Below are 27854 nucleotides of genomic sequence, written 5' to 3' on the forward strand. Positions count from 1 at the left end.
CCCAGAGTTCAGGATCCACGACCGGAACCCTCCCCCTCCCCCCAAAAAATGAACAAACCTACGTTCCATTACCTTCTCCTTTTTCTTTCAGATTGGCTCCATGTTCATGCTCTGATTTTGAGTGCTGCAAATTATACACACACACACACACACACACACACACACACACACACACACACACACTCCCTCCCAGCTCCCTCAACTCCTTTAGGCAGCTAGACTGTTTCTGACTCCAAGATTTCTGGCTCCCCTTGTGAATTTCTGTTCTTTTTTAGACTGAAGGAGAAAGGCCATGCTCCCATGAGTGGCCACTAATCTTCCTGGAAGCGTCTTTCCCAGACTAGAAATAAAGGGAAGAGGAGAGCTGTGCACTTTTTTGCAGCTTCTCTGCTTTCCTCTTTAAAGCACGCCCCTCCTGCACCCACAGGAGCAATGTAGCATCCCTATCAGCCAGCTTAGACAAAGTAAAAGAACAAAACACCACCGTGGAGATACGAAGCCCTCATTTTGCTGTGCATGGCAAAAGAAATCTCTCTCTATGATGACTTTTTTTTCTGGCCTTAAAAAAAATTGTCATTTAAAGAAAACACATTTGTGGAATACAGATGAGGTGTTTGGCTTTAGCACATATGTCCTTCATTTATGTAATTAGCAGAAACCCACCAGAGAGATCTGGAAAGAACAGCCACGCCAGTAGACCCAGCCCCACACTGGCTTTTCCACATAGAACATCTGGAAGGCAAACAGGAAGAGCTACCCTGCCAGGGAGAGAAACAGAATCACAGGTAACTGGGCCCATAATGGCATTAGAGCCTTGAGATTCGTCTCGCTCTTTCTGGACTTTTCACTGGGAGTTTTCTGATATTGTTTGACAGAGCTAAACTTTTTTCCAGCCTTGACAAAATAATTGCTTCCATATCATAGCAGAAATTTTTTTTAAATACACAGCTCTGTATCTCGCTGACAATGATAAATTGTCACCAGATAATAGCATCTCACAAGCATTCTATGCCAGTAGTTGCATAGTTTGAAATGAAAATTTCCTAAATAGGGCTTCGATTTATATTTTTTCTGGCTCTTATCTTGGGCAGGGAATAGCTCATCTTTATTATAACTCCTGAAGACAGAGTTAACTTCTGAAATAGGTTACAGGTAAGAATTGTGAGCACAGACCTGCAGTAGACTGCATGGAAATCATGAAGTCTTCAAGAATCGATTGGATCGAGTGTGTCCAGGAAAAGGAACCCATGGTTCAATATGGAGAACACATCTGACCTCTGTCCAAACTTCTCTGGGTCAGAAATCTGGTTGGAAATCTCCTCAGGACAGACTGTATTTAATATACCTCAGAGGCAGTGCAGCTGGAGTATTTGCTGGTAGAAGCTGCCCTCTGGCTTGTCGATGATGGTAGAAGGCCATTCATTCAGGGGGAAAATCTAACCTCATGTCTAAGCTGTGGAAGTTACTACCTGAGACATTTGCCCTCTCTAGATGAGAGGGTCCATTTTCCTTTGCGAAGTCATAGGGGAGACTGCGTGTTTCTGGATGTTTCGCCTTCAGATTTCAAATAAAGCAAACGTTTATTGATCTGGGGGTGTTTAAAAAGGGAAAAATTTAAAGGCTATAGCTTAGTTTGTCTCAGTTCATGTTAAACTGAGCAGTCTCTTATCAAGCAGAGTAGACAGAGCACTAAAAGAGAAACCGGATTTGGTGGTAATGGGGTTTGAAATAAGGGCCTAGTGCTTGCTACGCAGGTTTACTACTTACGCCACACCTCCAGCCCCCAGATGAGAGAGTTCTGAGTTTCAGTTATGCTCACCACTGGTTCTCAGCTCTTGGGATACTCGGGTTCCTTCTCTATAAAATCAAAAGCTGCATTGACTACCTCTGAGACTCCTCGCCAGAGCAATGATTCTAGGCTCCAGCAAGACCTACACTCCTTGTTCTCTACACTCCAAACGGTTCTCACCAAGCAAACAAAGAGTCTATTCCCTCCCAGGAAAATGTCTTTTCCAGTGTGTCTCAAATCAGTCACAAGGGAAGAGGGGTACTGAATGAACCAGAACAAAGTACCCAGCCTGCATTCCCCCACCACCACCTGAGACAGCCAAGTCTCCTACCCCACAGGCAGCAAACAAAACAGGTGGAGGCAGTCAAGAAACAGCATGCGTCACTTCATTAAAAGAATTAAAACTGGTAGCGGTTCAAAGCCGACATTGTGGGTAAAGAAACAGTCTGTACATTTGGGCTGCTGGTTTCGGCTGTAAGAGGGGTTTGCTTCAAAGCAATCTGTTGAGAGGCGCAGGGAAGAATACTGGGTCATGTAGAGAGCTGACAGGGAATGTATATGCCAAGTCTTCCCTCCTGTCAGGATGGGACAAATAAAGTGACTGAAGATTAAGCATAATCACGAATGGCCTCTCAAGAGATGCGTGCAGTTCATTCAGTCTGCTGGGGCTGGGAGCTATTACTCCTACTGGCTCTCTTTCACCTTAAGAGTATTCAACTTCACTGAAGCAATTTAGAGAGATGGCAGGATGTGTAAAGGCTTCCAGGGACCATCTTGCTTTAAAAGACTACAAGTGATCAAGGCTTAAGAAAGTCTCATCACTAACACATGGTTTGGGGGACAAATCCAGTTATAGTTTTGAGGGGTTCTCAGCAGTTATTTCTGGATGATTTAAAGTTACATGGACCTTGTATGTGTTTGTGTGTATATGTGTGTGTGTGTGTGTGTATGTGTGCATGCACACATGCATGCACGCCGACTGGTCCTAGGGCAGGAACTCAGGGCAGTCTCCCTGAGTTATATTGCTCAAGGCTGGTACTCTACCACTTGAGCCACACATCCACTTCCAGCAGTTTGGGTAGGACAATTAAGAGTCTCGTGGACTTCCCTGACCGACTAGCTTCAAACCGCAATTCTCCGATCTGAGCCACCAGCACAGGCTCACATGTAAATATTTTTATAATCCAGTGAAAACTTTGAAGATAATGGAAAAGACTTATCAGTAGTCTAAATGTAAACCTCTTACTTTGGTATATAAAACAAAGCTGTTTTTATCCCTTGGACCAGAATTAAAGATGAAAATGTATTGGAAAGAAACGAGTATAAATAGCCTGTTCCTATGGGGACTGTATTCTTCGTGCTTTGTCTGTTGATTGCTTTTCAAACATTGGAACTAGGATAAACAGCAAGCCACTGTCATGTTTTGAAATCGTCGCTGTAGAAATGCCTGTTACAGAACTTCCTAAAGAGGGCTTCCTATGGCCCCTGACTTACAGGACACTATGCCTATTGCTTGGGAAATACAATAGTGTAACATACCGAATAAGTTTGGGTAACAATAATATCCAATCTCACTGACTCTAAAACACTATCACTGATGTCAAGGTAAGACCAAACGGCAGCCCAGGCCTAAGTCCTGGATGTGACAGAAAGACCGTGTTCGTGCAGAAAGACACTAGAGGGAAAGTCTCTGTGCTGGCCTTGCATTGGCTAAATGGAAAGGCCAAACAAAAACTCCTAAAAACTTGAACCACAAACTGGAATTTTCAGGAGACTCAAAGGTAGGGCACTAGAAATCAGTTACCCAACCTGATGCTGTACTGGTTGGCAAGAGGGAAATATAATGAGTAAGGATAGCATAAGTCTTCAAGCTAGCTTGACCCGGCATCAGGCAGCACGACTGATGCATTATTAAGCATCCGAGGAGTAGAAACAAATGGTCAGAAGACAAACCCTATCAGCAGAGAACTTTCCATCCCTGGGGAAGGAAATAGAAAGCCCAATTTAGGAATCTCAGAGAACATCAAAGAAGATGAATCCAAGGGAACCCACACCAAGGCACAGCACAAATTGTTAAATGTTAAAGGGTTTAAGGTAAAGCTCAAGTGCAAAGTATGTCTTAGCATGCATGAGGCCCTGGGTTTGGGGACAAATAAAAAGTTAAACACAACGTTGAAATGAGCAAGAGAAGGTGAATCAAAAATAAGGACACCCCTGCTGAGTATTGTAGTGGATTCCTCGGCAGAAACAAGTCATTCATAATCTTGAAAGAAAAAAAAAAAAACCTTAGCAATCAGAATACTCATATACCCAGTAGCCTTGTCTTTCAAAAATGATGATGAAGTCTATCTCAAACAAGAGCTGAGTATGGATCACCACTAGACCTGCTTACCAGAAATGCTACGGCAGGTCAAGCGAAAAGAAGTGGTTACTGATTAGTAATGCAAAAACATAGGAAACGAAAAACTCCTGAGAAGTACACTGTTGAATCCAAAACAATGATAGGTAACTCAATTATATCTCTAGTATAATGGTCAAAAGGCAAAACTTTTTAAAGAAAATGAAAACTACAACAATCTGTTACAAGATACAAATTATAACAAGATGTGAAGTGTTAACATGAAAACCATAAAAAGTGAGGAGGAAGAGTAAAATGTATAGAATTTATACATCTGATTAAAATCACTACTTGTAGATATAAAAGTAGGATGCCAAATATACTAATTTGCTAAATTACTTATTGGCTACCTACATTACACAGACCAACTTTTAGCTGAAAAGCTGCTATCAACACAGCTTTGAGTTCTCTCCGATTGAAAATATGTTTACTCTCAAATCAGGCACATTCAACGTGTTCAAGTGACTAATCTTTCCATAAAAGATACCTCAACATTTCTTATTGTTATATATATATTTTTTTCTTCTTCTTCTTGGGCTGGATCACAGCTCAAGTCAGCTATCAATTACACATTTCTAATACTGTCCCTTGTATCAGTCATAGAAAAATGTTCTTCATTCATAAAGAGCCATGAAAAAGAATCATTTGTTAGTCATGAAATCTGATATAAGAGATCTAAGTACCTTTTACCCACCTGTGCTGAGAATCCACAGAAGAAACCAAACCAGAAATGCACAAGTGTGAACGCAAAGTTCTTGTAGAAGAAATAGCATAGGAACTTGCACATCCGGAAGTAGGACCACCTTCCGTGAACGAACAGGAGCCTTTGGAGATACCGGAACTGTGCAAATGAATAGTCACTGGCTAAGACAGCTTGCAGTCCTTCCTGGCCGCTGATGCCAACGCCAATATGAGCACCTATGACGCAAAAGAGGAAAAGTTTGGGTCCCAGAACAAAGATACAATATCCTTCCTTCTTTTGTTTCTTTGTTTCCAGTATTGGGCTTTGAACTCAAGAACTTTGGCTCTATCCCTTAGCTTTTTTGCTCAAGACTAGTGCTCTACAACTACTTGAATCGCAGCTCTGCTTCTGGCTTTTCCATACTTAATTGGAGAGAAGAGTCTTAACAGACCTTCCTGTCAGAGGCAGGCTTTAAACCACAATCCTCAGATCTCACCCTCTTGAATAGCTAGGATTACAGACATGAGCTACTAGTGTCTGGCTGTTAATATCTTTGGGGAACTTAATATTTCTCTTTTCGGACATTTATTTATTGAAACCTTCTAACTACAGCAACTCTGGTTGGGTTTTTTTTACATATATTCATGAAATACAGTAGTTGTTTACCCTAGTTTTACATAAGAGAGAAATTGGATTCAGGAAAGTTCAGTAACTTACATGAACTCTATTTCTAAGTGGCACCCACATGTTGTTATTTACCTCCGGTTCTCTTAACCACATGGCTGCTTTTATGCCCCCAAATACTCAGCTGACTCAGGGCATTTTTCTAGCCTAAAAATACACAAAGGATTTAATTAAAGAGAAGAGCAAGCCAGGCACAGGTGGCTCATTTCTGTAATCCTAGCTATTTAGGAGGCTGACTTCTGAAGATTGTGGCTCGAGGCCAGCCCAGGTAAGAAAGTCCATGATGCTCTCATCTCCAATAAACCAGCCAAAAGCCAGAAGTAGAGGTGTGGCTCAAGAGGTAGAGCACTTGCCTTGAGCAAAAGAAGCTTAGGGGCAGTCCCCAGGCCCTGAGTTCAAACCCCAGGACCGGGGAAGCACAGCAAAATCAATATGGTGTATATGACACACTACCAAATTCTGAACCCACAGACTCCATGTAAGTAGCATGCTGGACAGAGAAAATACTCACTTACTTGTGTGTGTATGTGAGAGAGAGAGAAAGAGAGATTCACCTCATTGACTTTAATGAGTCAATAATCAAGGTAATAATCACTGCAGGGCCAGATGACACTGGATAAAAAGTGTCCATGACATAGCATTATCTGCTTACTTTTAATCATGCTGACATCGTTGGCTCCATCGCCGATGGCCAAGGTCACGGCATTTCTGTACTTCTTTACCAGCTCCACTACTTGGGCTTTCTGGAGTGGTGTAACTCTGCAGCAAACCACAGCCCTACACATGCAGGCAAGCTCCAAGAGACCATTCTTCATGTCACTTTCTAGTGCATAGGCCTGTGTCATTGAAAAACAAAATCCAGGAAAGAACATATCACAATATGTGACAGCTGTAATCCGGGGGGGGGGGGGGGGGAGGGGGAGTGTGTATGTGTGTGTGTGTGTGTGTGTGTGTGTGTGTGTGTGTGTGCGCGCACGCGCGCTCAGGCTTGATCTCAAGGCCTAGATGCTTGTCCCTTAGCTATTTCCCTCAAGGTTGGTGCTTTATCATTTGAGCTCTACTTCCAGGTTTTTGATGACTAATTGGAGATGAGCCTCATGGACTTTCAGACTGGTTTCCAATCCTCGGATCTCAGCTGCCTGAGTAGCTAGGATTACAGGTGTGAGCCACCAGCACATAGCTTACATGTCTTTTTTTTTTTTTTAAATTATTGACCCAGAATCACAAAATCAAATAAAGAAATGAGTATGAAACTCCTAGTCAACACGAAGGAATTTTTAAATAATAATCTTTGAATAAGCAAGAAAAGATCTCACTGTTTAGAAGGAACTACAAGTGATGGTTACTGGGCTGTTGTTTGTGATGGGATTTGTTGTTGTTTTTGTGTTGTAGCGTTTGTTGTGCTTGTTAATTGCAGGCAAGATGCACAGCAGATCAGATGCACATTGTTCCTTGAAGAGTACCATGGCCGATACCAGGTGAGGCTTAAAAAAGCAGGCCGTGCATCCTGCATCTCAAGCAGACTTCCCACCCAGTTGGACCCTGGCTAAGTCCAAGTGCATAGAACAGTTAGATATGCTAAGGAAATGCTGAAAAACAATATAATCCCTTCCCATGTAACCATGTAATTCTTTTTCTAGAAAACATGTCATGCTATCTGTCTTGGGAGGGGGCAGTACTAGGCCGGGAGTTTGAACTCCAGGCCCCATGCTTCTTAGGCTGATACTTGGCCATGTAAGTCATTGCTCCAGCCCTGTTTCTCACTGATTAATTTTAGGATAGGTTCTTGCTTCCCACGTGAGCACATGTTGGAGGAAAAAAACCCCTACGTTTAAGTTTCCATCAGTGGGATGAAGGATGCATGCCGCCATGTCTAGCTTGGAGTCTTGGGAACTTTTCTGTCCAGGATAGCCTCGATCCTGGAGATGCCTGGAGAGCCTGATCTCAGCCTCACAAGTAGCTAAGATTAGAAGCACGCACTATTGATGCCCAGCTTTCTTATATACTTTCAAATGAAGACATTAAGAGGAGTTAACAGAACTCCACTCAAACATCTCTAAGTGAATCTTCAAGCAAACACTCTCAGCCAGCTGCCTATACTTGTGAGTCTTATCTTCTGAACCCGGCCATTTTAAGTCCATTCATCATTCACATGTCACCAACTCGCTTGTTTCCCATGATTTAATATGGTTTATTTTGCTTTGGTGCTTTTATTCTTATTGTTATTTCTATTTGCAAACATCACTTGCTCCAGAAAGCTTTCTCTGTTCACTCTACGAAATGAGATTTGTCTTTCTCTAAGCAGACACAGAGCATTGTAGCCATTCCTCTTTTATAATGATTTTCATACCAGTGGACAGCAATTGCCAGGCCAAGGATTCCAACTCCTATCTTTAACCTCGGGCTTTTGCACTGTGATCTAGACATGCTTAATAAGTGCTAATGAAACAACTGGGTGGCTGAATATAAAGAAAACATACTCTAGAAAATTCTCATATCCAAGCCTATTCCCAGAGGAAATACCGATTCAGAAGTCTCAAATTGTACTGAGCCTTCCTGAACTGGCTGCGTTATTTAGCATGGCCAGGGGGCTCTCTACTCTTTCTTCTTGAGGATCAATAAGTAAAAAAAGAAAACTAGAGTCAGACTTGGAGAAAGAGAGGTCCAATTACATTACAAAGCATCAGGATCTGGGCCAATTATAGAGTCACCATTTGAAATAAAACAACAAAAAAAATTCTAACCATACTTGCAGAAACAGTTGATTTCCTTACATGGGAAGAGACCTTTCGCATCAGGATTTGAAGCTAAGGGAGTAGTCCTGCAAAGCATCGATTTAGCACCTTGAGAAAGACAGAGACAGAGACAGAGAGGGAGACAGAGACTGAGAGACAGATTTGAGAGAAAGACAGCTAGAGATGAGAGAGAGGGAGAGAGAGATTGAGGTAGAGACAGAGAGACAGAGATGAGAGAAAGGATAAGTTATCACCTGACTGTCCACCCTACCAACACATGGCTTTCCTTGAGCCTGAGGTCAAACCCAGCCTATTAGGGCTCTTGTCTATATTGCTGTCTCTGGGCAGCTCAGCCTGGAGGCTTCTAGTTGTAAATCCCAGATGACAGCCTTCGAATGCTCAGTTGCTGTTCATCTGAGCAAGGGAGAAGTTCGTGTCATCTGGACAAACTTTCAACGGAGCTTGGCCTGCAGAGACGCTCTGTAACTTTCCATGGTGTAGAAGGCAACATGTTAGGTCTGCAGTCCAGCTGGAGAACTCTGAGCTCTAAGAGCTAGCAGACAGATGATCACAAGGGAGGGGGAAAAATACAATATACTCACATCCAACTTCTTTTGTCCTCTAAGAAATTTTCTACAAGAAGAAACATTTTATTTTTTTTCCCCAAAGTTGAAAAAAGAATCATCAAAGCCAAAGAAAGATGTGAGATTAGTTCTTTGTACACATAAATGATAATTTCACTGGAGTGCAATCGGACCTTTTGTATTCTAAATTAGAAACCAAGAGGAGTGTTTTGATTTTTTTTTTGTTCAAGACTTGGAACCTGAACTACATTAAAAGTACAATGCAAGTTTATTCTATTATGACAAAAACCAGATTTCCTAATCAAAGCAAATTGTTTGGCCTGGCTACAAAATGCTGCTATTTAGAAAAAAACCACCAGAGGTATCTGAATGGCAATAATTTGGTGTGGTAATTATATGAAGGTCAGGCTATGCTGTGCAAATCACAGACATTAGCAAGAGCAGTAATTGCAATTCATCCATCCAGTTGCATTTACTTTAATTAAATAACACCAAGCGGTGACACTCCCCCATCCTTGGAAAAGCACTTAAATAATATGGCTAAGTGCTTTGCAGTCATTTGGACAAGATTGATACTCTGTGAATACAGTATTTCTTCAGACTCTCTCTTTGCTGTGACGGTTTAAACAATAATGTATGAAATATATATTAGAGGTTTCCTTTTTCCTTTGCAAACAGGAAACGGTTGTGTATGGCTTATTTCTCCTAGTGTCATTTGAGAAACACGCTCACACACACACACACAGTTCTCATTATGACAACACAAAAGAGATGATTATGGGGATAAAGTAAAAGAAAGGACAAAAGCCTGAAGCGAACTCACCAAACTGTGGCCATTTATGACTAAGGCATAATCTCCCATTACACTGTCTTCTGCTGCGACAGATTTCAGTTCTAGTGGCTGCTGCTTTTCACAAAGTACCTGGCTATCCAAAATGTGCTGGCTGCGTCCAAACAAAAGTTCCTTCGCTGTCCTTAAAGAACAAGGGCAAGAAGAAAGAAAACACTGTGACAAAGTACATAGAGCCTATCTACAACTCCAGAGGCAAATTCTCATTTTCCTGCTATTCAAACACAGCTTGGCACAAGATCCAGTGTGAGCAAGTCACCTGGGCAGTTAGTGCTAGGTGATGGGGGAGGGAGGCTGGAGCAGATGTCTATCTTCCAGGATATAAGTGGGGGAAACAAAATGAACACAGAATCTTCTCCATTGTTTTATATTACCTGACAAGTTATCACCATTTTGAGCTGGGTTTAACTAGGGAAGCTTGGTAGATTTGTTGTACATCTAAACTGTCTTAAAATAGCAGTCCTCTGAGAAACACATTTGTATTTGTGTGTGTGTGTGTGTGTGTGTGTGTGTGTGTGTGTGTGTGTGTGTGTGTGTGTGTGTGTGTGTGTGTGTGTGTGTGTGTGTGTGTGTGTGTGTGTGTGTGTGTGTGTGTGTGTGTGTGTGTGTGTGTGTGTGTGTGTGTGTGTGTGTGTGTACATACTAGGGATTGAACTCAGAATCTGAGCACTATCTTTGAGCTTTTTCACTCAAGGCTGGTGCTCTACCACTTGAGCCACAGCTCCACTTCCAGCTTTTTCATGGTTAATTGGAGATAAAGAGTCTCACAGACTTTTGTGCCCCGTGCTGGCTTTGAACTATGATTCTCAGATCTCAGCCTCTTTTTTCCCCCGAGTTGTAGGGTTTGAACTCTGGGCACTGTCCCTGAGCTCTTTTGACGTAGGCTCATGCTCTACTACTTTCCGTTTTTTGGGGTGGTTAATTGGAGACAAGAGTCCCATGACTTTGAACCATGATCCTCAGATCTCAGACTCCTTAGGATTACAGGCATGAACTCCCACACTGGGCTTGAGAAACACATTTTAAAAATGGTCATAAGAGCAAATGATGGCATGTATTAGTTATTAAGTGTGTACTCAGTCTCAAGCAATAGGATTGATCCTCTAGGAAAGAAACTACAGACACCCAAGTGCATAAGGGCTGGTCCACATGGAAACTTTACCAATGCTCTCGATTAAATTAGTGGTACTGTGCAACAATCCTGCCCACATCCTATCCATCTCTTGCACTTAAGAGAAAGCTTATATGGTGACAAAAAATCCTCAGAAGTGGCATTTTAGTGTTCTCTTCATCATGCAAAGATGATGCCTTTAAGGGAAAGGAAATTCCCTCTGTGAAGACCCCTGGGTGACAGGCTTTGAAGTAATCTAGGACAAGCTGAACTAACCACAAAAGCTTCAACCACAACCAGAGATCTACCAGCAGATACACTTGCATGTACGAACTGAAGGCTCAGAAAAAGGGGGGTAAAAGAGCTGGGAATGTGGCTTAGTGGTAGAGTGCTTGCCTCACATGCATGAAGCCCTGAGTTCGATTCCTCAGTCACATACACAGAAAAAGCCAGAAGTGGAGTTGTGGCTCAAATGGTAGAGTGCTACCTTCAGCAAAAAAAAAAAGCTCAAGGACAGTGCCCAAGCCCCAAGTTCAAGCCCCAGGACTGGCAAAAAAAAAGATGTGGGGTATGAAAACCTATTCACGGGTCATATGCATAGGTACACAAACAAATGGATTCAAGTATGGTAGACTGGGGGAGGATTCCAATGGTTTACCCCCTTTGAAAAACAAACAAAGTGAATGCTAGGAAGCAAAAGCATGTTTTATCTGGGTTGGGGGGCACACATGGAAAGAGATAAATACAGTCATAATATTCAATATACAGATATGACAGGAGAACCAAGTAATTGGGGAGGGGTGGAGTTGGGAGAGAGGGGGGAGATTGATGGAAAGGATGATACTGACCAAGATGCTTTCTCCTAAACTGGATTGTCAAATTGAAACCTTCCTACAGCTACTCAGTAAAAGAGACAGAGGGAGAGAAGAAAATGAGTAGTGAAAAAATAAACTACATCACAGATATTTGGGCTTATGGCAAAATGGATTGGCTCCATAAAGACCCATCCAACACAGAAAACATTTATTAACAGGGATTAATGCAGAGACTCCTCTGATAGAAGAGAATTATCACCATATTAAAACCAAGCAATAAGCTGTTTTCTAATTATTGGTAAGTGTCACACTAATTATTTACATACTTATAAGCAAAGACAGCAGCAATAACAATTTTTTTTAATTCCAACCTACCTCCCCCCCCCAAAAAAAAAATAACCAAACTTCACAACCAACCAACCACCTTATCTTCTGGTTCAACATTTCCTTCTGCTTTTCAAGAGCAAAAACTCACATCCACATTTAGAAACCCAGAGGTCATGTGACCTTTGGTCCTACGGATGATAGCATCTATTTAGTAAGCAGTTTGCAGGACCAAGGGAAAAGATTTATAAAGTCAGACGGCTATGTGTGAAATTTAGGGAGTTATAAGAGTCAGGAGGAGATGGAGAGCAGACGTGAAAAAAAAATCACTATTTGAGATGTGGGAGGGTCAGACTTTCCTAGCAGATAATCATGTCAGGGAATTCCCCCCTCACAGCTTTGAAAATTTACAGTCCCATATAATAAAGAAAGCAATGGAGGCAAGTTCCTGGGAAAAGGAGATTTGCTCTGACAGTACTGCAGAGTCCATAAATTGTGCCCTAAAGAAGCACAAGGAAAACATCTCCCGAGGTTTCCTTTTAAGTAAAGTTCTCGTGTGCTGCATAAACAACTCAACCTCTGTCTTTCCCCCCTCCCCCAGAATGAGAACATTCCGAAGGAGGATGAAGGTCATGAACGTATTGGCTGAAATACTATTTACTTAGGATTCCCCCTCAAAAAAACAAAAACAAAGACACATCTTCCCAACATCTGACCTGAGCCCTTTTCCAGGCAGAAAAGGGACAGTTGGGGTTTTTCTTTTCTTTTCCAGCTCTCTCTTTTTCTTTAAACAGCCAGTGGTCTTTCCTCGCTGGCCAGCACCCTGCCGGAGCGGGGGGCCTGCTTGTCAGACATTTACTCCTATTCTGTAGCTGCCATTTCTTTTTCTCCCTGCCACGGAGCTCTCTAAACACCAGCTGGTTCTTGCAAGAACAATTTATTAGGGAAGTGGCAGGGGGAGCCGCGCAGAACTCGCGCCGGAGGATATAGTGTGTCTTTGCAGGCACACTACACAGTGCTTGACCACAGAATACGAATCACGAGTGCTAAAACAAAAGAATGTCTGTTCTGCCAGCTCTGTCGTGAAGAGGCAGTTCAGAACAGTGCTGGCATGCAGAAACATGAACAGTCTGAGCGGCCGCTGGCCTTCACAGCCCTGTACTCTAACAAGCACAGGAAGGTACCAGGAGAAGCCGCTGAGGGAGTCCATGCAGCTTCTAAAGGGAGTAAGATGCGGGGAATAAGTCATTCTGTGGCATTGTTTAAGGAAATCTCTCTTTAAATACCAGAAGGATCTGGTAGGCGCTGGATTAAAATCAAGATACAACCTTTAAAAAAAAAATCAGTGTGGGGTTTGCTACAAAAACTAAAGCTCTGGGCTTAAGAGACCCAGGTTCCGATCCAATGTCTTCCTCCCACAGCATAGATGTAGCTGCAGTTGAATTGTGTGACTACTAGCCACTTGATTATTTGGTATCAGAACCAGGCCTAGAACTCAAGGACATTAATTTCTAGTTCTCCATCTACCACACAAAACTAGCTTATCCATATAGCCAGCCAGAGTTTGGAATAAAATGACAGCAAGAGGGACAACAAAAACTACATCACACCTGTAGCTACTCAGGAGGCTGAGATCTGAGGATCACCGTTCGAAGCCAGCCTGGGCAGAAACATCCCTGAGACTCTTATCTCTAATTAATCACACACAAAAAAGCCAGAAGTAGATCTGTGGCTCAAGTGGTAGAACGTAAGCCTTGAGCAAAAGAACCTCAAGGACAGTGCCCAGGTCCTGAGTTCAAGCCCCACAACCCACGCCAAAAAAAACAAAAACAAAAAACCCCAACTTACTTCACACTCTGGCCATAAAAGAAATGCAAATCAAAACAACATTGAGATTCCAACTCACCCATTAGAATGGCTATAATCAAGAACTCTAATAACAACAGATGCTGGAGGGGAAGTGGCCAGAAGGGAACCCTACTGCATTGTGGGAGGGTAAACTTGTTCAACCACGCTGGAAAGCAGAATGGAAGTTCCTCAAAAGATTACACACAGATCTCCCCTATGACCCAGCAATCCCACTTCTGGGCATTTACCCAAGCGATCACAAACAAGGCCATGCTAAATCTACCAGCACAACTATGTTTATCGCAGCATTATTCACCATAGCTAAGATATGGAACCAACCCAGATGCCCCTCAGCAGATGAATGGATCAAGAAAGTGTGGTATATATACATATACATACACATAAACATGCGCGCACACACACACACACACACACACACACACAGTGGAATTCTATGCTTCCATCCAAAACAATGACACCGCTCCATTTGTAAGGAAATGGAAAGACTTGGAAAAAATCATATTAAGTGAAGTACACCAGGCCCAAAGAAACATAGGTCCCATGGTTTCCCTTATTTGCAACAACTAGTATACATCTAGGATAATCTTAGCAGATGAGCAGAATAGCGCAATAGCTATGTACATGTGACCATATAAGATGATGCTAAGTGAAATGATCTCTAAGACACAAGAGGTTTTTCTTGGTTGTTGTTTTTAATATGCAATGTGAATTTTTTTGTTTCTTTTGTATGTTCTTCTCCCTATCATGTATCCCCTGTTGTCACTGTATTTGATTTTTGTACATACCTTTATTTGAACTAGGGAAGGAAGGTGAACAGCAGAACAGTAAGACAAAGATGAGGGGAACCAACGCAACAGCGATATACACAGGACAGTATGTTGGTGATGATCTGTACAACTTGAGGGGGGGAGAGGGGGAAGGAAAGCAGGAGAAAAATGAGGGGAGGGGTAACAAGTTTGACAAGAACTGTACTTATCACCTTACTTATGCAACTGTTACCCCTCTGTACATCACCTTGACAATAAAAAATAAACATTTCTTTCACATACACACACAAACCCTGCATCACTACCATGCTAATAGTAGATCAAGTACATGAAATGTTGGCTTTAAGCCCCAGTTGTACCATCCCTTACTATCTAGAAAACCTGTAAGATATCCAACCCCAGGAACACATTCATTATTAGAACTATGGGAATGGGCCAAGATGATCCGATCTCCAGATAATTAAGAACCAAGTTGCATTTTATTTGGCTCATACACTGTTTTAAATTATCTGTATGACCTTGATGGCCAATGTGAAGATTTCTCCACACCTCAGCCTGACATCTTATAATGGCCCAGATCACACCCTGACCACCTTACCTACCCAATCCTGGAGTCATGCATATTTGACAGTGCTGAGCTAATTATCTAAACAGAAAACTTTCTACCATGTACTGCCTATTCAAGAAAATACCAATGCCCATTTTGTTGCTTGAAAGAGAAATAATCACTTGCTAGAGTAGAACTTGCACACTTCTCAGAAGCAGTAGTCATTTCCTGATTTAATCAGTTAAGAGGACAAGAGGGGCTGGGAAGGTGGCTCAGTGGTAGAGCGCTTGCCTTGCATGCATGAAGCCCTGAGTTTGATTTCTCAGCACCACATAAGCAGAAAAGGCCGGAAGTGACTCTGTGGCTCAAGTGGTAGAGCACTAGCCTTGAGCTGAGGGACAGTGCCCAGGCCCAGAGTTCAGACCCCACAACTGACTGACAAACAGACAAACAAAAAACAAAGAGGACATGAATTTTTCTAATGTTAAAATGTGATCAAAAGTGAGCACCAGCCAGGCACCCGTAGCTCATACCTGTAATCCTAGCTACTCAGGAGGCTGAGATCTGAGGATCGCAATCCAAAGCCAGCTCTATAAGGAAAATCTGAAAGATTCTTATCTCCAGTTAATTGGTGCTGTGGCACAAGTGGTAGAGCATTGTCTTTGAGCAACAACAACAAAAAATCAGGGACAACACCCAGGCCCTGAGTTCTAACCCTAGGACTCTGGTACGTACACGCGCGCGCGCACACACACACACACACACACACAAAATGTGATCAACTGAAATACAGAATTATCAGACCAAACAAAATTACACTCTCAGTCTTCTTCCTTGGGCGGAAAGTATATGTAGGTATTGGTAAAATGTAATCAATTGTAGCAAACATCTGAGAACCTATAGCAGTTTAATTTGTGGGTTTCTGGACATGTTCTTAAAGTTGCAGCAGCTAATGCAGTAAAATGAAGCCAGGAATCCAAGTGTCTAAGACAGTTTCAAGACACTAAATTTGAAACAAGCCGTATGTATAATATGTATGAAAATTACATATCCATGTTTATGGCATACTCTAAACACATTTGACAGGTTTAAATAGAAGCATTTAGGTCATTTCCTTCCAATAGCTACTATCACTCAGATCCTGGTCTTTTGATACATTTTTGGGTTGTGGTTTTTTTTTCTGGCATGAACTTTCTCTGAACTCAAAAGCATAACACAAGAAAATAGAATGGTACGTATTTATGATTTCAGTAGTTCATCCCCAAAATTAGGGGCTTAGATAGTAATAGTCACAATTGGGAGTGTATCAAGCATAGCTTTTATTCCCCCAATCCTAATATTCAGCACATCTATCCAATAAATGTATTGATTCCTCTATTAAAGAATTTGCTATCATATACTGTCAGTCTGTCTTGGATTGACTTAATTGGTTAGCTTCCAAGTCAAGGTTGAAATAAACAGTGTGTGCCAGTCAGCTGAGCAAGATGGTTTCCAGGGTTGTGGAATACTGAGTCTAGGTAAAAAGGCTTCACTTTTTTTCCTTTTATTTTTTCCTTTTTATTGAAAACAAAATGAGGGACTAGATGTAGCTCAGCAACAGAGCGCTTGCCTATCGAGTGCCAAGTCCTGGGTTCAATCCCCACTACAAAATAAGACCAAAAAAAAAAGTTTTTAAAAAAGGAAACATTTTAGCTTTTTTCCCCTTAATTGTAAAAGCTAAGCATAAACACTACCATCACCTGGTGCACATCACCTGGACAGATCCCCTGAATATTTTCCAAGGCTTAATTGTTGTGTGGATTGGCATATAGTGCTTGATGAATATAAATACATACATATATACACAGACATACTTCTTATGTACTATATGCATGATGTAATCTCATTTATCACTTATCAGATATATCATGGACATCTTTCAAGGCCAGTAAGTAACTACACAAACAGCTTGATTACATAGTATTCCATTGTGTGCATATGTGTGTATGTATATATGTACATGTATATGCATATGTATATGTGTCTGTATATGTATGATAAATAGTATTTAACAAAATTCTTCACTGTTGGGAATTTAAACTATTTCTCATTTCTTATTATTATATCTATCAAATACATTCCTATATGAATATTTATACATTTCTTTTTTTAATTTTCATATTTTTTTCTTTACTGATACCTGGTTTGAACTCAAGGACACACACACACACACACACACACACACACACACACACACACACACACACACACACACACACACACACACACACACACACACACACACACACACACACACACACACACACACACACACACACACACACACACACACACACACACACACACACACACACACACACACACACACACACACACACACACACACACACACACACACACACACACACACGGCTTTTTTTTGCCAGTCATAGGGCTTGAACTCTGGGCCTGGGCACTGTCCCTCAGCTCTTCAGCTCAAGGCAAGCATTCTACCACATGAGCCACAGCACCACTTCCAGTTTTCTGGTGGTTAATCAGAGATAAGAGTCTCATGGGCTTTCCTTCCCCAGCTGGCTTTGAACTGTGATCCTTAAATCTCAGCCTCCTGAGTAGCTAGGATTATAGACATGAGCCACCAGCACCCGACTTTTATTTATTTATTTATTTATTTATTTATTTATTTTCTTCCTTTTCTTTCTTTCTCTCTCTCTTTCTTTCTTTCTCTCTTTCCTTCCTTCCTTCCTTCTTTCTTTCTTCTTTCTTAAAGGAAATTCCTAAAAGCAGAATTCACTAGTATAATTTGGAGATCTATTGGTATTTTGCCCTCTAGATAGTTTCTACTCATTTATAAATTACGGTTAATCTTGTTGGTCGTCTTGAATGGGCTTAGAGATGTCTTAGAAATTAATTAAGCACACTTCTGGGTATGTCTCTAAAGATATTTTGAGAGGGGCTTGGAAGGTCGCTCAGCGGTAGAGTGCTCGCCTTGCATGCCTAAGGCCCTGGGTTCGATTCCTCAGCACCACATAAGCAAAAAGAAAAAAGCCGGAAGTGGCGCTGTGGCTCAAGTGGTAGAGCGCTAGCCTTGAGCTGAAGAGCTGAGGGACAGAGCCCAGGCCCAGAGTTCAGGCCCCACGACCAGACCAAAAAAAAAAAAAAAAAAAAACACCAAGATATTTTGAGAGATAAAAATATGAGGTCTCTGACCTATTGATCTTATGCAAGAGTTTTATACATGAGTGAATTTAAAAATCTGTATACTTTTAGAAGGTAGCAGAGCTGTAAAAGTTGGTCTGGTTGGGAGAAATAGGTCATTGGGCCTGTGGGGTGTGGGGGGGTAATCATGCCTCGCCCCTTCTTGTCTCTGGTCCTCTGCTTCCTGGCTGCTATGAATTGAATAGCTCTACTCTACTATGCCCCCCTTCCCATGATATATTGAAACCATGAGCTATTCAGAAGGCCCTTCTTCACTAAACTGGTTCTGTAGGAGGCCGTTAACATCTATGAAAAAATCTGGATATCACAGAGTCCAAACAACTCCATAAATGATACATTTTCCTCCACATCTCTCCTCCATAACAAGAGCTAGGCCATCTATTCGGTTAACCAAATGGATAGTAGCAGGGTGAAATCTTGAGATGGGAACTCAACCCTAACTCTCCAACCACAGTTCACCCTCTCTACCCAGAAACCTTCCTTACCTCTGGGGAAACAGGCCAAACACAGAGGCAGAGGTGTTGAATTCTTACGTTTTAGGCACCAAAATTGACTCTTGGATTTATTCTGAACTCCAGCCCTCTGGAATTTCACTAATTGAGCTTTTTGAGAAGCAAAGAAAAAAAATAATAAAAGAATCATCCAAGTGTCAACTCCAAGCCTGTGCTCTACCAATTGAGCCACATGGAGACTTCCGGCTTTTTGATGGTTAATTGAAGCTAAGCACGCTCATGGATTTTTCTGCCCAGGCTGGCTTTGAATCATGATCCTCAGGTCTCAACCTCTGGTAAAACTAGGATTACAAGTGTGAGCCTCTGATTTTTGCTTCCCACCCCTTCCCTTTAACACTTACCTGAGTTCTTCTCTGACTTCTGCTGCAGTGTTACCCGCAATCACCAGCACATCGTTCATGTCATCGGTCAGCAGGTGGCAGGCATAGCCGATGTTGATGGCAGTTTCTGTAACAAAATAAAGCCATCTCTGGTTAAAAAAAACTACAAAATAAGACTAGTTCTTCAGCTCCTTATGTGTATGTCTGTGTGTGTCTGTGTGTGTCAGTTGTGGGGCTTGAGCTCTGGGCCTGGGCGCTGTCCCTCAGTTCTTCATCTCAAAGTGAGCGCTCTACCACTTGCGCCACAGCACCACTTCTGGTTTTCTGGTGGTTTATTGGAGATAAGAGTCTCATGGACTTTCCTGCCTGGGCTGGCTTTGAACCATGATCCTCAGATCTCAGCCTCCTGAGTAGCTAGGATTACAGGTGTGAGCCCCACTGGTGGCTGGCTAGTTCTTCATCTCTTTTTGAAGCCATAATTGTACATTTTCTTAGAGCCTACATATCTTGTTAATATTAAAGACCACAGGATGAATGGCAAAACACAGTGACCCAGAAGGCAAGTCAAAGACCTGGTTTCCATGGTCAAAGTCACCAGTTGCTCAACCCATGGAGAAGGAAGAACCTCTCTGAATCTTCTACTTATCTAGTTTTTAAAAATGCCTACACAGCCAGGTGCCAGTGGCTCACACCTGTAATCTTAGCTACTCAGGAGGTTGAGATCCGATGATCACTATTTGAGAACAACCTGGACAGAAAATCCCTAACCAAGGGGCCGGGAAGGTGGCTCAGTGGTAGAGCGCTTGCCTTGCATGCCTGAGGCCCTGGGTTTGATTCCTCAGCACCACATAAGCAAAAAAAGAGAAAGAAGCCAGAAGTGGCGCTGTGGCTCAAGTGGTAGAGCGCTAGCCTTGAGCTGAAGAGCTGAGGGACAGTGCCCAGGCCCAGAGTTCAGACCCCATGACCGGATCCAAAAAAATAGAAAAAAGAAAAAAGAAAATCCTTAACCAAGATTCTTACCTGCAATTAACTACAAAAAAACAAAAAAAAGCCCAAAGTGGAGCTGTGGCTCAAGTGGTAGAGTACTAGCCTTGAGCAAAAGCAGCTCAGCTCAGCAACAGTGCTCAGAACCTGAGTTCAAGCCCCAGGACCAGCAAAAATAAAAATAAAAAGTCTCCAGATTCTCAAATTAGTATTCACAAAGACATCTTAAAATCTCATAACTGAATGGTGTGATAACAATGATAGATTTATGACCAATTAATAATTTGATGAAGATATAGAGAATTGATTTACCAAATCCATAAATTCCTCAGTGCACCCCCCAAATCATCTAACAACTGAACAGAATTTCTAAAACAAGTGTATGACAATTGAATATTTTGGTTTACATATGGCCAAGCATAAAATACTTATTATTTTAATTATTACTGCTAGCAACCAATCCAAAATATATCGATCCCTTTTACTTTCTTAGGAAAACCCATATTCTACACACAATACCTTAATATTTTGTTGTTGTTAAAAATGAGTCCAAGCCTGGCACCAGTGTCTCACATCTGTAATCCTAGCTACTCAGGAAGCTGTGACCCGAGGATCATGGTTCGAAGCCAGTCAGGCATTAAAGTCCCCATGAGGCTCTTATCTCCAATTAACCACTCAAAAACCAGAAGTGGAGCTGTGTGGCTCAAAGTGGTAGAGCACTATCTTTGAGCAAAAGAGCTCAGGGACAGCACCCAGGCCCTGAGTTCAAGCCCTGCAACCACCACCAACAAAAGAATCCAGTCTCATTGTACTACTGTGTGTATAATCCCAGGATCTAACACAATTATGCTGGTACAGCTATGGTGGCTGTTAAAATACTAAAATCCATCCATGAACAGAGGCTTCCCTAAGTCTCCCCAAAGCTCACCTGTCACTCTTACCTCTCCCAGAAGATCTTCCAAAAACTCCTACCAGCAAGAAACTAAAGGAGTAACCAGAGATGCCTAATTCTCTGTTTAGTACTGAGTTGACCTCTCTCTAGGTTGGAGACGGTGGTCACAGGAACCAATTGTTAAGTATTTTTAATACCTCTGATCCTTACAGATGGAAAAAGACTACTGGCCTGAAATTCTATTAACTTTAAGACAGACGACAGGAAGTATTTTAGTTTTGGCCTTGTTTTTACACAATAAATTCTTGCTGTATATTGGCTTTCTTCTTTTTTTTTTTGTATTTCAAATTTCCCTCATATGAACAATTAGAGGAATATCCAATGCGGATTTCTGTTCAATTAAAATTTTACTACAAGCCAATGCTGATGGTTCACATCGAATCCTAGCTACTCAGAAGGTTGAGATCTGAGAATCGTAGTTCGAAGCCAGGCGGAGGAAGGAAAGTCTGTGAGATTCTTATCCCCAATTAATCACTTAAAAAAAAAAAAAAACCACAAAACAAGTTGTGCTGTGGTTCAAGTGGTAGAGCACTTTCCTTAAGCACAAAAGCCCAAGGACAGTGCCCAGGCTCTGAGTTCAAACCCTGGGACCAGCATCAAAAAAAAAAAATCCTACAGAATTCAAGTCTCCCTTTTCAAAACGTTATCATTACACATCTTCAGATGTACCTTGTTTGTCTCCCGTGAGAATCCAGACCTTAATATTGGCTAGTAACAAATTCGTAACTGTTTCAATCACTCCCTCTTGTAACTTATCTTCTACAGCAGTGGCACCTAGTAGCTTCAGTGGAAAACAGAGAATAATATATGTTAATGCATGCAAACAATAGCTGAAACATTTATGGCTTCCAGGATCAAAGTTTTGGAGGTCAAGGAATACAAAAAAATAACAAGGATGATACACAGTATGATATATTGATTAAAGCATCCAACTGCAATAGTACAGACAGACTCCCAAAAAAGGCCCCAAATCAACCCAACTTAATGGTAGACATACTGGGGGTTAAAATGTACAAGAGGGCCAGGTGCTGGTGGCTCACACCTGTAATTCTAGCTACTCAGGAGGCTGAGATCTGAGGATCATGCTTTGAAGCTATGAAACTCTTATCTCCAGTTGAACACCAGAAAACCAGAAGTAGAGCTGTGGCTCAAAGTAGTAGAGAGCTAGCCTTCAGCAAAAGAGCTCAGGGACAGCACCCAGGCCCTGAGTTCAGGCCTCATGATCGAAAAAAACAAAAATGTGGGTCATAAAGCAGGAAAAGGGGATAGGAACTCATAAGATCAGGGACATACCAGAGGTTAACAAGTAATAGTCTACTGTATTCTACCAATTGCATAAGGTACTTGACTAATTAACAGGAGAGCCATTCACAGGGAACTGAAAGCCAACATGTAAAGTAGGATACAATGTTTCAAAGAGTAACATCAGTTATGTGCAAGATGATTTAGCCACTGGTTTAGAGCTAAGCTGGGTCTCCAAACACATAATTATCCTTTCTGTAAACACAACCCATCATGCTTCTAAACGCCTACCATCAGATCTCTTTCAATTTCTTCATACAGCTCACATATCCGTTCGTCCCTCTCCTCTGCGGCAGTGTTTGCATCTTCGAGCATCTTATGCCACTCTTTAAAATACTTGTCATCCAGGTCCCTGTATGCAATTGCCAAGGTCCGAAGGCCTTCCCCTGAAAATTCCTAGCACCGAAAATAGACACTTAGGAACCACTGGAAAACAATAAGCACAGTAATGAACTACCACCGAGATGGTGGGTATGGAAATCGAGTCAGATCCATTTTATCCCAAGAGCATCCCTTGGCATCTTGACTAGTAACTTTGATCCTCTTAAGAAAAGGGAGAGAATGTCTGTACTGTGTGTTTTATTTCTATGAGGTTAAAGGCTTCATAGGAAGTAGCTTTCCCCCTAAAGATGCCAGAAATGCATGCTTATGCATCCTAGTGTAAAGTTAGTACAGTAATTTTGTCTTTAATTTTGGTGCGAGTCTCAGAGTCTGGACACTGTGCCTGGGCTTTTGTGCTTAAGGTTAGTGCTTAGGCTAGTGCTCTACCACTTGAACCACAGCACCACTTCTGTTTTGGGGTGTTTTTGGTCAGTCACAGGGCTTGAACTCAGGATCTGGGCATTTATCCCTGAGCTGTTTTGCTCAAGGTCAGTGTTCTACCACTTTGAACCACAACACCACTTCTGGTTTTCTGGTGGTTAATTGGAGATAAGAGTCTCACAGACTTCCCTGCCCAGGTTGGCTTTGAATGGAGATCCTCAGACCTCAGCCTCCTGAGTAGATAGGATTACAGGCGTGAGCCACCAGTGCCAGGCTTTTTTTCTGGAAGGAGGGTTGGAGGAGTGGTTAATTGGATTTTCCTTCCCCAGGCTGTCTTTGAACCACGATCCTCACATCTGTAAGATTTTAGGCATAAGCCACCAGCATCTGGCTTGTAGTTTAAAAAAAAAAAACTTAAAAATTATTTGAATTTTGTTTTTTAGTATGCGCTGGTAGTTGCCCTTGAACTCACACTTTCATCGCTTGGCTTATTGCTCGCAGATGGTACTATACCATTTCAGCCACACTTGTGGCTTTTTTTGGCTGGTTAAATGGAGATAAGACTTAGGCTTCCTGCAGGGGCTGGCTTTGAATCAGACACTCAGATCTCAGCCTCCTGAGTAGCTAGGATTATTAGCATGAGCCACCAGTGCCTGGCAATTGTTTAAACTTTTGAAGACTCTACCATCAAGTCAGCTTTATTGAAACAGTCTCTCTGTATTGTTTTTTTAAAAGAAACTATGTCCTAGAAGTTAGTATTTAATAATCAGATAAATACCAGGGAAACCATCCTTTTCCTATAGCAACTCAGTGGCCCGGCCATCTCCAGTGATCACTTCTAGTAACGGAGACTGGTAGCTGCTAACAGTTTCACACAGCCTCAGAGCTAGAAACAGATGCAGGGTGCACTGGGGAAATGTTACAACCTCCCACTTCGCTTCTGCCTGCAATGGTCACTTTATGGCCTCCAAACCCAGCACACAAAGCACTTTTTTATAGCCATGTCTGCTCCTTTGAGCATTGCTATTGAGCCTGTCTTCTCCATTGTGTGTTTTGTTTTTATTTTTCAGCTTATGGCACACAGTAGAGGTTTTATGGTCAGGCAAAAGTTAACATCATGACAGACTCTAATTAGGCCAAGAGAAAAGTCAATGCATACTGCAAGGATGTGGCTTAGCCTAGAGAGACCATGAGAAAAATTATCCCAAATTTATCGCCAAGCCAGTGAGCAGCCCTTGGGATATGGCGATCGTATTTTACAAGCCCACCACTAGGGTCTCCTTCTGATCTGAAAATTTAGTTATTGCCTCATAACGATCTTTTGTCTTCTTAATTCGCACAAACACTTCTTCGCCTTTAACTCACAACCCCACTGGGCACGATCACTGCCTTCCTCTCTTGTTCTGGACAAGAGGGAATCAACTCTGAGTTGACAATACAAAAGTGGACAGATGATTTAAGTTATTTAATTAGTGCATGAAACACAAGTCGAATCCTAAATTGACCATTTGAGCAAGGGCTTTTCCTATCGTTAAACAATTCAAAATCAATTATTAAACACAAATTTAAAAACCTCAGAATCTCGAAGCCAAACTGAACCAAATGAATGAAGGAAAGAACAAGTCACATTGATCTGGTCTAAAAGAATTTTTTTTTTCCTTTTTCATAGACACATTGAAAAAAATAAAGTTTCCTATATACTATAGTAACAAAGGAGACTACATGGAAATTTAGAATGTTGGTGTCTGAGTAATGGCAAAAATCAGATAGTTATGATTCCAAGGTTTCTTTCATTTGAAAAAAAAAGTAAATAAAAATAAGAATAAAAAGATTATGCCAGCCTTCTGGATTAGATTAAAAGAAAATCAAGAATGCCCTATTGGAAGGACAAAAAGAATAGCCATGTTTGTAACCCATATTACTAAACCATCATTCTTTTTAAAAGCTTAAAGTCAGGCAAAGTTTCTGAATTTTATTTGTTTTTGTTTAAAGATTCGAGGAATGTTTTCTATTAAATATAGGGTCTGACAGCGAACATAATTATCAATGTGTTTTTTTTTTTTTAAAGAAAAAGTAGCAGCATTGAGAAAATGAGAATTTTGACAAATCACCTCCTTCATCCCCCAACGTTCTCATAGGGTTAAATGAGAACTTCGAACAAATAGGAGAGAAATACTTGAATCTCAGGTTGAAGCAAACTGGTGTTCATATGAATTGATTCCCCTCTTCCCTGAAAGCAACCCTGAGCTGATGTCTAGTTACTGTGTTCATCTGCCCAAGGTGACACAGAGGAACCGATTCCAGGAGGCCAGGAGGGACCAACAAGTCAGTTTTCAGACACATTGGCCCATTTCCTCCTGCAACTGCTCTCCAGATTCTCTCTTGGTGTCAGATTGTTTAGCTGATAGTTTTTTGTTTTGTTTTGTGCCGCTCTTGGGGCTCCGAGTGCTGTCTCTGAGCTTTTTGGCTCAAAGGTAGAGCTGTATCCCTTGAGCCACAAAACTGCACTTCTGGATTTTTTTCATACTTAATGGGACATAAGGGTCTCATAGGCTTTCCTGCCTGGGCTGGTTTCGAACTATGATCCTCAGATCTCAGCTGCCAGCGTAGCGAGGATTGCATGTGTAAGCCACAGACCCGCAGCCATAGCTGACAGTTTTAAAATAAGACCTAATCTTAAGAGACGGCCGAAGGGCTGCAATCCTAACCTTCAGTCACTTACACTGAGGTGGTCGAATGTCACAGATGGAAGGTTTTCATTGGAAGAATGAAGTCTTTCAAACAGGACAGTATCTGCTCCTTTGGAATAAAGTTTTATCTGTCCTGCTGGGTTTCGAACTGGAAAGAAAAAAATGAGAAGTATTTAGAATGGCAGATGAGAAACAGTGAAATCTGTCAAAACTAAACCCTTGCAGGAGTCTAGCTAGATGCTTTTTAAAAACAAGGTTTCATCTAGCAGTAAAACATCAGAGACTTTGGTTTAGATCACTACCTAAATCCCTTGCCTCTCCCCCTGTTTTATCAGCTTAGAAATAGTCTTTCAACTTGAGTCCTTGCTAGTCCCCAAACTCAGAAACAAAAGTTTTTATGCTCATAAATAATACCTTTTTATTTTCTTTAACTACTGCTGCTAAGGGGTTGGTAAGTGTAAAAGAAGTCTTCTGTATTGAGCACAATTTAGACTTTTGTTAGAAAGCTCCAGGTATGAAATTTAAGACCTACAGTGGTGCAAATCACTAACACTGTACAGTTAAATTGTCTCCATATGGACTTCTAGCCACACAAGTCGTGATTCACACATTAACTCCAAGTCAGTGCTGGGGGGTGTGGTGGTGGTGGTGGTGGTGGTGTGTGTGTGTGTTGGTCCTGGGACTTGAACTCAGAGTCAGAGCCTGAGTGCTGTCTCCGAGCTCTTGTGCTCAAGGCTAGTGTTCTACCCTTTGAGCCATATCTCCACTTCCAGCATTTTTGGGTGGATTGCTGTCTTATTTCTTAATGCCCTTGGCTCTTGGGAAAGGCTCATCCACTCTCCATGGTTCATTCTTAGGCCAATCCCAGCTAAACATATCTCCCAGAGGAAGATGAAGAACTGAAGGCTTTAAAAGCATCCCACTTGGGGACTGGGAAGGTGGCTCAGTGGTAGAATGCTTGCCTTGCATGCCTGAGGCCCTGGGTTTGATTCTTCAGCACCACATAAGCAAAAAAGAAAAAAGCCGGAACTGGCGCCGGAAGTGGCACTGTGACTCAAGTGGTAGAGCGCTAGCCTTGAGCTGAAGAGCTGAGGGACAGTGCCCAGGCCCAGAGTTCAGGCCCCATGACCGGATCCAAAAAAAAATAAATAAATAAAAATAAAAATAAATAATAAATTAAAAACATCTTACTTGAAGTCCGTTATTAGTAGGGTTGTATTTTAAGGGGGGAGGACTAGTACTGGGGTTTGAACTCAGTGGCCTGGGTACTATCCTTAGCTCTTTTGCTCAAGGCTGATGCTCTACCACTTGAGCCACAGCTTTTTAGTGGCTTTCAGTGATAAGACTCCACAGACTTCTTTGCCCAGCCTGTCTTTGAGCCATGATCTTCAGATCTCAGCCTCCTGAGCAGCTAGGATTACAGGCATGAGCCACTGGCACCTGAGTTAATAATGTCTTGGTGTTTTGACTTTGTTTTTTTAAATATATGCTCCCTAACTTTGGAAGTAATAGACCTTCTATGCTGCCTTTATCTCTAGCTTTTCTGTGTATGCGATCAGATGAATTTGTCTTTCAAATAATAGGATATTTGGCCAAAATTTTTTTTTTGGGGGGGGGGTCCGGTTGTGGGGCCTGAACTCTGGGCCTGGGCACTGTCCCTCAGCTCTTCAGCTCAAGGCGAGTGCTCTACCACTTGAGCCACAGCGCCACTTCCGGTTTTTTTTCTTTTTGCTTATGTGGTGCTGAGGAATCAAACCCAGGGCCTCATGCATGCAAGGCAAGCGCTCTATCACTTAGCCACTTTTCGAGCCCATTGGCCAATTTTTTTTAGCCTTGATATTCTGTAGGCACTCCATAATTATTTATTGAATGAATGAATTAATGAATGAATGACATGGTCATATATTTCCTCCTAAGATCTACAATTTCAGACAGTTGCTAGGCCAGCATGGTAGTTCATA

The 27854-nt window shown here is 41.8% G+C and overlaps 1 protein-coding gene across 1 annotated transcript in view; it reads right to left on the reverse strand.

Moving 5' to 3' along the window:
• LOC138815880 (probable phospholipid-transporting ATPase IM) overlaps window positions 1–27854 on the reverse strand; it is a 66693-nt gene that overhangs the window by 25443 nt on the left and 13396 nt on the right. Inside the window, exons 5-11 of the mRNA XM_070005260.1 lie at window positions 25926–26041; window positions 22673–22837; window positions 21809–21920; window positions 19225–19330; window positions 9696–9846; window positions 6206–6389; window positions 4882–5105 (exon numbers count right to left, since the gene is read on the reverse strand). Coding sequence (XP_069861361.1) covers window positions 4882–5105; window positions 6206–6389; window positions 9696–9846; window positions 19225–19330; window positions 21809–21920; window positions 22673–22837; window positions 25926–26041 — 1058 coding nt within the window. The remainder of the gene's footprint in view (window positions 1–4881; window positions 5106–6205; window positions 6390–9695; window positions 9847–19224; window positions 19331–21808; window positions 21921–22672; window positions 22838–25925; window positions 26042–27854) is intronic.

This window comes from Dipodomys merriami, unplaced genomic scaffold (genome assembly GCF_024711535.1).
Source record: "Dipodomys merriami isolate MVZ:Mamm:240054 unplaced genomic scaffold, mDipMer1.0.p SCAF_679, whole genome shotgun sequence".
NCBI classification, from domain to species: domain Eukaryota; kingdom Metazoa; phylum Chordata; class Mammalia; order Rodentia; family Heteromyidae; genus Dipodomys; species Dipodomys merriami.